Raw genomic sequence first — 9,616 nt, 5'->3', positions numbered from 1 at the left:
AGCCTTTTTTTTTTGCTCCTGTGAGTACAATTCTAACACTGCAAAGTGATTCAAAGAGACAGTACGTGTCTATAGGCTGAGTTTTAAGCACATTTCTATCACATCACTGGCACAGAGATGCTCGCTGGGCAAAGGTTTCAGTTCTTTGGGGTTCAAGTGCAGATAATTGACTTCAAAGCTTTAGGTAATAGGTCAAAGGCTGCATTATAATTGATTGTAAAAGTTTTCAATGAAAAAAAAAAAAAAAAAAAAAAAAATACACAACATACTATATTAAACAAAAAAAAACGTTACCTTGGTTTCATTCTCAAAAAAATGAGAATAAAGTTTTGGCAGTATATTGCACAATGGAATGATAAAACTAAAACTATATCTAATCCGGCCAGAATATGACTTCATTAGCTGCATATAACACCCAATAAATGTCAGATCAGAAAAGCAGAAAGTGGGTCTCACCAAACACTTCACTTTCCTCAAATATTACGTTAGCAAAAAAGAAGCGTGGATTCACGGCAAACATGTATTACATATCACAGCTCTGTTTCGTATAAGGAAATATAATCCAAACATTTGTGATGAATAAAAGCAATTTCACATCTAACAAAATAAAAGTGGTTTTTCTCCCAATCTTCTCAAACACAACCCAGTCGCTCTTCTATCCCGTGTTCGAGGTCTCAAAATGTTGTCTTGGCTATATAAATTAAATAACTTAAGGGAGTTTCTTTCTGTAATTCACCCTCATTTCATTTCAAGCCTTCATGGCTTAATTTCTTCAGTGAAAACAAAAGATGTTATAACAGTTTTCGTCCAAACAACGACGCTGGGCATTGAAGCATTGAATCGTTTAGCTGAGAACAATGCTGGGTTCCGTTTACTTTCAATTTATGGATTTTTATCTTTTTGCATTCTGAAGAAGAAAGTCACACAGGTTTGGAACAACAACAAGGGTGAATACATTTTTACACTGTAAAAAAATAGTGATTAAACACTAAACTGTACCTTTAGGATTTAAAAAAAATAAAAAATAAAAACCTAGTCGGGGTCAAAAGTTTACATCCCCCTTGCAGATTCTGCTAAATGTGAATTATTTTACCATTTTAAGAGAGATCATAAAAAAAAAAAATGCATGTTATCATTTATTTAGCACTTACCTGTATAAGATAGACCCGACTTCACATAAAAGATGTTTACATACGGTCCACAAGACAAAAATGATAGTTATTGATAGTTGTTCATGTGTGCCTTGTCTGTCCTGAACAGTGCCTGCTGCTTTTTGTGTATTTGAACGCTTTCAAACTGTTTAGGACAAACAAGGCACTATCAAAAAAAAAATCATTCAGATAAGAACAGCATTAAGATTTGAGGGTGATGTAAACGTCTGAACAAGGTCATTTTTATATATTCAGCCATCATTTCCCCTTGTGGACTATATATTGTGAACTCTCTTATTCAGTCAGTACTAAAACAATATCATCCATTTTGTGTGATCCCTCAGATCCTGAAAGGGGGGTGTAAACTTTTGACCTCAACTGCAAAACGGTTTCTCATAGTCTTGTTTTTGACCAAATCCCTTAGTATTTTTATTTATAAAGCTGTAAATGCATATACTAGTCCTGATGGAAAAAAAACTGAACGGAAATGATGAAATATAAGCTGCCAATTTTAACAGGAGATTAGTAGTCAAGGATAAGCACCTCCTTGTTTCAGAGACCTCGAAGGGCTTAAACCAATGGATTGTTGATTATTATTCCCACACTCATTTCCCTCAGAAAATGACAGATGGGAACGCGTTGATTAGCAATGTGTTGCAAATGCAATAAAAACACAACTAGGTGGCAGCGGTCACATTGTGAGGAATCAGAAAGTGCTCAGGTGAAGGTTTACTATAATGTGCTTATATTATTTAGCGCACACACACACACACACACACACACACACAATGTCTTTTGCGTCTGTCCGCTTCATGCGCTTTAAGTCTCAACCGTAAATGCTACAAGAAAATGTTTTTTCACTCTATTGCTAAACGTTCTGTAAACAACAGCATGTGAAGCGCAAATTCTTTCCATTATTAGGCAAAAAGATTAAAACCCAGATTTTTGGTAACCCATCAATTGTTCACAAGCACTAAAGAAATTAGTGAAAAACAGCTTAAACCTCCAGGCCTTGGCGAGAAAAGTAGTCTTCCAGTTCTGTGAGCTTCTCGATGAGCAATACATCCAGGTCGACGTCGTCCTGTCTTCCCCTACGAGCCCTTCCTCGTGGCCCCTTCACGCGCAGCGGACCAAGGTTAGTTTTAGCCTTGCGTTTACGAGGCAGCGTGAAATCCGGGAAGTCCAGAACTCGCTTTCGTTTCTGATGGCCGATGCACACCAACGAGCCGTTCTTCTCTTTCGGTTCTTCGAATATCGTCTCCAGGCTTCTGCGTGAATGAGAAGGAGAAACAGCAGAATGATTTCCAGAATAACACAAAAGCTTTAAAAAGACATTTATAAACGTCGCGAAAACAAACCTGTTAGGGGTTGGAGACTTGTAATTCTTGTTGGTATAAATCTCTTCTAAACTGAATTCCTTTTTCTTGAGCCTTATTGGATGCAAAAGAGAAAGTTTATGATAATCAATGTTTTAACCGATGTCGCAATTATCACAGTTTTAAGCACTTTTAATTTAGCCATAACATTTCCTGAAGACCAGTTTCAATCTTTATGAAAATCCAGCATCGAACTGTGCCTTAATAAAATAAAGTTCATTCACTGTTTCCCAATGTTTGGATCAGAAGGGAGACAATGCAACACTGTTTCTCCATAATTTGGCACTGCAACGCATTTTGTTGTCTTCTGAGCCACCTTATTTATTTTTTAATTAGACTTAGAAGCAGGTGTTGATCTTTCGCAGTGAAAAGATCAAGCGAGTTTTGTTTTCTAAGGTTATGGCCCCTTTAAAAAAACTTACTGCAATTACAAGAATTGTAGCAAACTGTTAAAATGTACATATAAGCCGGTTAAGATTTCACATCATTTATTATGAAGACGTTTATTTATAAGAGTTGAATGCTCACCTCTTTGGTTTGGGGAGTCCCATTGGAGTAAGGTTGTTATCTGGTTTGGGAACGGTCTTACGAATACGAATCTGAGAGACCCTTTTAGAACGCTGACCTTGAGCTTCACTGTTAGTGTCGTAGAGTTCCTCCTACGAGAAAGATGAACGCAAAATCCTCCAGTTCAGCATTATCTGAAGATCCAAATATTTCTTCTTGCAATTTCATTTCTTTCAAAACCATTAGTTCAACTGCTAGAAGAGATACCTGGTTCATTTCTGTAGATGAGCCCCGATTATGCAAACCAGGGTATTTGACATTTGCACTGGCGATAGCAAAACTAGGCACAGATTCAGTGGGGGATCCATCCAATCTCAAGGATTTGGGGCCGATGCTGTGACGAGAGGGGTGATCTGAGCTCCTTTCTGGTGTGAGGCGATTTTTTGACAGATGACACACTGGTAGGGATGAGGTGGCTTTCCTACACACAGTGAAACCAGCAAACATTTAAAGGCTGATGATACAGAGGGCAACTTTTTGAGCAGTGATGCTGGGCAATGTTGGTTGATGTTGGCATCAACGGCCAACCAGGTGAGGCACAGGGCCCACTGCCAATCTAAAATATCCAGATAGGTATTTGTTACATATTCTCAACGGGAAACTGCCCAAGCAACATTGCCCCCAAACATCTGCCAGGTGAAATTAAGTTGCCCTGTTCATCATCAGCATTAGAGAACACTTTAATATAACATCAGCCACCTACAGCATGATTAAATAATCAGCGTTGAAGTGTAGATATCTATGCATTGTAAAATTGGATTGCCTTCATGCTTCAAATCTGACAACAATCAAAAAGATTTTATTGCTACATTCCTATTTTATTACCTAGATCGCTTTAAGGTGAAGTGAGTAATTTCTATACCACTAGCAGCATCAAACTGAATAGAAAAAATAGATTTTTGTATACAATTTACAATGTTATGCCACAACATGAATAATGTATTTTCCATGTTAATAGAAGTCTTAGAAGCCCTAGAATAGAAGCCATGTCAGCGATACACAACGAGAGATAGGGATTCTGTTTGATTTAGTTGTAAAGTGGTTAGTCTAGGTGGTTGCCAGGCTGTCGTGGGTGGTTTCTTAATGGCCCACCCCAAAACAATCGACATTCAGGTCTCTATGATATCCTGGCTTGGTTACTACGTCTTCAAACTTTTTTAATTCTTGTAAATCGTACACTCATTTGTTTAAAAAAGTAATATAGCACAGCTCAAACACACCAAGCCACACAAGCTTGTCATTCATGTATGCAACAAAAATGGATAGTTTGTAGATGAAGCAATATTAATGACGCTTGCATTTCAAACACCAGAAACCCACAGATGCCACAAAATGAGCTTTAAAAAAACAAGACTTCTGGCCACTGTAGATTTCAAAAGGTCTGGCAAGCTTTTCAGCCATTCGATTTTGGGTTGCTAGTTGCAATAAAATTATGCACTTCACCTTCAACCTGAAATGGTTAGCAAAGGCTGATTAAACTTATTTTTCAGTGAACAGACTGGCTAAAATGCATTAGATGCAGGGGGGTATGCCCACCGTGCTGAAGCTCTTTTCCTGCTGGGTGTAGCTTCTTGACTGGATCGGCGTATATAGCTATCAATGAAAAGATGTAAATCAAAATGGGTTGAATTGTAAGTCCAAGCAGCATGCAGGTAAAAATTAACCTCTTATTCTCCTCTGATTATATAAATAAAATTTCCTTGCAATCAAAACATGCAGAACAAAGCTTTAACTTCAACAGCTTTAACTCACTGGTGATCGTTGTCTAAGCCTGGTGGGGCTGTGAAGTCAACCAGAGGTCGAAAAGGATGACTCTTGCTCCTTCCCAAAATCCGGCTCACAACCGTATTGACGCCAGGACGTGACAACTGCATAAGAGGAAAGTTGATCCGCCTGTGTCGAAACCACAGTCTGAAGGAAGCAGGAGAAGATAAAGCCAGGACGGTACTAACACCTGCCCCAGAGAAGCTCCCTTTGCTAAAAGTGGACAAAGGTGGACTGGTGGGGCGAAAAAGTTGAGATAAACTAGGACAACCTGAAGAGTCTTTATCCACGTGGATAGGTAAAGCATCCGAAGAACAAGTTAGTGTAGCAGTCAATCGAGGAGAGAGGGGAAGTATCAAGTCCTCAGGAATCGGCTGCTGATGTTTGGACATCCCTCCTGCCTGCTCAAAGAAGGACAAAGAAAGGGTTTCTCCAACTTTAAAAGCAGGAAATCCAGGAAGATGATGTTTCTTTCCACCACAGTGTTTGAGTTTGGGTGCAGTTCTGCTGCAACCAGTCCATCTATCTGAATTGTCTGAAGAACAGCTTCTGGATACCAAGCGATAGGCGGTATCTGAGAGCTGATTCAACAGTTTGTTAGTATCGCTTTCTAAAAGTGGTTTGGAGGACCTATCCGTTGGGGTCAAGAGATGAGAACTGGAGTGTGCTTGATAAAATTTCAAAAGCGAACCTAGTGATTTTTGTTCACCTACACTGTTTACCAATTGGTTTGGCAAAGAAAGTTCACAGTATGGCAGGATTGATGGCCCTGGAGAAGGGCTATCCTTTGAGCATGATATATTTGAGAACTGACATTCAACACTTTGTCCCTTATTACCTATCTTTGTGCTTTCGTCAGAATCTCCAGCATTTGTCCCTGTCAATTCATCTGCATCCCTTGACGTATGGACGTGATCCAAGACTGAAGTACTATTACTCAATGAGGTAGCAGTAGAGTGAAAAAGTCCATTCAATTTAATTTTGTCCAAGATTTCTCCTTTTTTATTAGAAGTCTGAAAGAGAACTGAACATCCCTTGGATTTATCAGGGTTGGGTTGTGCTCCCAGCGGCTTAGTGGAGAAAGGGAAGGTAATTTGACTACAGAACCGCTGCTGGCTTTTTTCACACTTGTCTTTAGAGGAATCCGTCAATGCCGCTGGTGTCCCAGAGGGCTTTGAGTTCACTGCTTTTGCGAATGAACAAAGATGATCTGTATTAGTGTTTGACTTTAAACCACTAGGAGCTGAAGATCTAAGAAACCGAACGAAAGGCACCTTAGGGTTTTCTGGAACATGTAAACACTGATTATTCAAGGTGTCTTCTCCTTCCTGACCAGTTTTATTATTCCCCACAATATCAGAGCACAGTACTTCTTTCTTACAAGGATGTCCCCGGCTGCTATTGTCATCTGAGCTGCTAAGCACAGAATCGACCAAAACGTTTAACGTGACTCTGTCCTTCTCAGCTTCCAGTTCCATCTCCAGGTCTTCAAAATCCGAAACGGGTGAGTAGTTACCCTGCAAGCAATTGTCTTTCTGTCCTGAACGGCAAGTTTTTAAAATTCCATATGATGAACCTGAGCTGCAACAATTTTCACTTAGATCTTGACAGTTTGGGTCCCCGGGCTTATGATCAGGACTTTGGCTGGACTGGAAAGGACTTGACATTGCCCAAGAACACGCAGAGTCCTTCCTACACGCTGAAGAGGACAAATTTGAGATGATTCCTTTGTAGTCCTTTGGCACTTCTGCATGCACTCCTGCAAGCACAACAATCAAATCAAAATTAATACTGTTCTCCAAAATTATCTTTTAGCAAACACCTGAAAGAATTTCTCTTCCAAATGTACTACTGACTCTGAATTCAATTTTTTGCCCAATAAATTGCTCTCCAGAATGAGAACGCCCTTGTTCTTTTAACACCACCTGACTATAAAAAGCAATTTCAATACAGGAAAGAATACTCTGCTCTCGGATTGTGATATGAAATTAGCTTCAAATTACATTATAATTCATTTACATGACTATGTTTGTTATGCTAACATGAACATTTACCATAACTGCTAGCTGATAAAACACTTGGAGTATTTGGACAGCCAAAGGACAAGTCTCTCCCCAGCTGGCCAACTTTACTGTGCAGTTGAGCTAAACTGCGAGTATGAGCACTGCTCTGTGAACACAGCTGATCCATCCTCCTCTCCACTGCCTCAAGACGATGGGTCAGAGATCCAAAGGTATCAGTCAGCAGACGCTTCATCTCAGTTTGATGGGACACGAGAAACCGTTCCAGAACTCCAAGCTGCTCTCCTGATGGTACAATTGGAGGAGAAGAATTGAAGGTGGCAGGTGTCCATCGTTGATCCCTAAACTTGGCCTCTGCAAAGGAGATATTGATCAAAAGCTGTGCTTCTTAACATAACTTGACTAGACACCAAAATATATATTTAATTCCATTCGGAACTAATTCTTTAAAGAATTAAGGTAAAAAGATACAACATTACTGCCTAAATGGAGCATTTTGAGCATAAGAGACTTATTTCAAAAACATTAAAAGATTTGAACAGAGGTAGGTATATATTTTTTATTTGATTGTTTTATTTGGTGTTTAAGAGGTGGTTTATGATACTTTGATATAAAATCAACTGTTGCATATTAGATTGCTTTTCATTTTATAGAACTTAAAACAAAACATATTATGTATTAGGCCATTCTTCTCAAGTAAGCGAAGGCTTTAGTAAAACCAAACCTACTGTGAAAATGGCAGATTTAACCACACATATTTAGCTTTACCTTGCTGATTACACATGGACGTGCAAGTCGAACTAGCATTGACTCCAAAGTTACTGCTTTTTGGATCAAACGCCATCGGTCTCAGAGCTCCATCATTTTCCAGATTTACTTCCTTCAAACCCCTGTCAGTTTCCGAGGGTCGTGTTCTGTCACCAGATTCGCCCTCCTCCCTGCTGGTTTCTCTGCATCCTATGGCCAGCTGTTCTTGATACGGAGAAAGAGCAGCGCGGTGGCACGGACCAGCCGCAGATGCAGGCACCTGCTCTGTACCTTTCTGCTCTGCCGGAGGATTGGACAACATCTTTTAAAGGGACTGATGGGAGAGAATACATCAACATCCGATCACTACATGAATTCCATATGGTAAAATTATTATTATGTCTATTCAGCTCTTACTAGTCTTATCATGCAGTATTGCACCACATTATTTACAAAATGTAAGGTCTCGGACAGTAATATCATGGCACTAAAGACATTTACAGAGATTAAAGACATGATACTAAATTATTAAACATAACATACTATGGCATTTACATAAAACTCCAAAGAACCACATCAAAATAGCACTGAACTGTCTATACGTGCACATATATTTCAATTGCTTTATCCAAACACTATAATGTGTCTGGAATCACGTGAATGAATGAAAATAAACAGGTTTGGTCGGAAACCACCTCGCACTAATCAGAAACATATTACTGGACCAGCTTGCGTACACAGTTCATCAAAGAAAACATTGTCACTTCAGACGTGTTTTTCACGTATAGCGTTAGGTCTCTCGCGTTTTAACGCCAGCGAAGAGGCTCCTCATGCATGGCAGACTTTCGAAGGCCCTCGAAACGAATACAAATAAATCAAAAGCGAGTCAGACACGTTTCAAAAAGCAGTACCTATATTGCGTTCCCGTTTACAACTGTCAGTCCCGGTTAAACGACGTCTCCGGCGGTGAGAGTGTGCTGTTATATCACTAATACTCGCCGATCCATCCTCATGATGCACAGGTCGGATGTGATTTCTTTAAGCCAGTAAAAGTCATTTCCGGCGAGCCTTCAGAGCCATACTCAGACTGATGTACAGATTTCCGGCGCAAGCTGACTGCACGCTCGCCTGGCGTGTTACTGCGACAGCTATGCGATTAACTATACGATCAAACGAACGCGCAGCGCTAACAAATATCCCAAGCATCACAATATTTGCTCTTGACTGCGGGCGAAGACTTCCGTCACGCGAGCCGCTGTAACGCGTGCCGCCATTGGGCGCCGCGGGAACTCAGGCGCGTTTCTATTGGGCCATTTTAACGAAAGCGCCTCAGTCCGTATTTGAAAAAAACACATTTTATTAATCTACCGTGTAGCATTTCGATTGTTACTTAAAGTGGCGTATTAGTCGGTTTAACGGCTAAAACATGTGTTTGCTCAAATAACAAAATACAGTCGGAAATTAATTTAATTAATGGTCGAAGTTTAATTTTAAAAGAGCAGATAATGAAAATCATAACAGGATGATTAGGTGTATGTTTATGTTAGTGATTTACAGTTTCCTTTTTTCATAGATTAGTACAGGTGGTGAGCTAAGAATGAAACGTTGTTAAATTTAGCTTGCTAAGCATTCTTTAGTTGCTTAAAAGTAAGCATTTTCCTCAGAGGTTGATAAAACCAGTGCTCTGATGTTATGACCAGCAGAGGGCATGCACTCCTACTAAACGAGACCTTTCAAAGCCCGCTCTCCTTCTCAGGACGGTTTGTTAGTCCTGCACGATAACGTTCAATCAGTATTGGGTTTTTGGTTTTATGGGTGATCTGTGGTAAACGTCACTCGAAGAGGCGTTTTTGTGTTATTGTGTAATCTTACTAACCCACCACAAATAATAAAAAAGGCGAGCCATGAACCAAAACATGATCTTCTAGATTTTAGAGGCACGGCCTGAGCAGATCTGTGTGTCATCTGAGCGAGTGAAAGACACAGCAAT

The 9,616-nt window shown here is 39.8% G+C and overlaps 1 protein-coding gene across 2 annotated transcripts; it reads right to left on the bottom strand.

Annotated features, from left to right (window-relative positions):
* Nucleotides 1–217: 217 nt before the first annotated feature.
* wu:fi75a02 lies at nucleotides 218–8,953 on the bottom strand. Of its 2 annotated transcripts, XM_043239331.1 has the most exons (9): nucleotides 8,538–8,953; nucleotides 7,648–7,960; nucleotides 6,913–7,233; nucleotides 4,847–6,617; nucleotides 4,631–4,687; nucleotides 3,302–3,515; nucleotides 3,056–3,186; nucleotides 2,510–2,581; nucleotides 218–2,419 (listed from the first exon to the last, which is right to left on the bottom strand). In XM_043239331.1, the coding sequence occupies exons 2-9, from the start codon at nucleotides 7,946–7,948 to the stop codon at nucleotides 2,149–2,151; spliced, it is 3,138 nt and encodes a 1,045-aa protein (XP_043095266.1). In that variant the 5' UTR covers nucleotides 7,949–7,960; nucleotides 8,538–8,953; the 3' UTR covers nucleotides 218–2,148. The 2 variants fall into 2 exon arrangements, with proteins under 2 accessions (XP_043095266.1, XP_043095267.1); XM_043239332.1 differs by lacking the exon at nucleotides 4,631–4,687.
* Nucleotides 8,954–9,616: the final 663 nt, after the last annotated feature.

Source organism: Puntigrus tetrazona, chromosome 5, assembly GCF_018831695.1.
Source record: "Puntigrus tetrazona isolate hp1 chromosome 5, ASM1883169v1, whole genome shotgun sequence".
Classification (NCBI taxonomy): Eukaryota; Metazoa; Chordata; class Actinopteri; order Cypriniformes; family Cyprinidae; genus Puntigrus; species Puntigrus tetrazona.
Note: the sequence above shows the minus strand (reverse complement) of the source record. Positions and strands in the feature narration are given on the sequence as shown.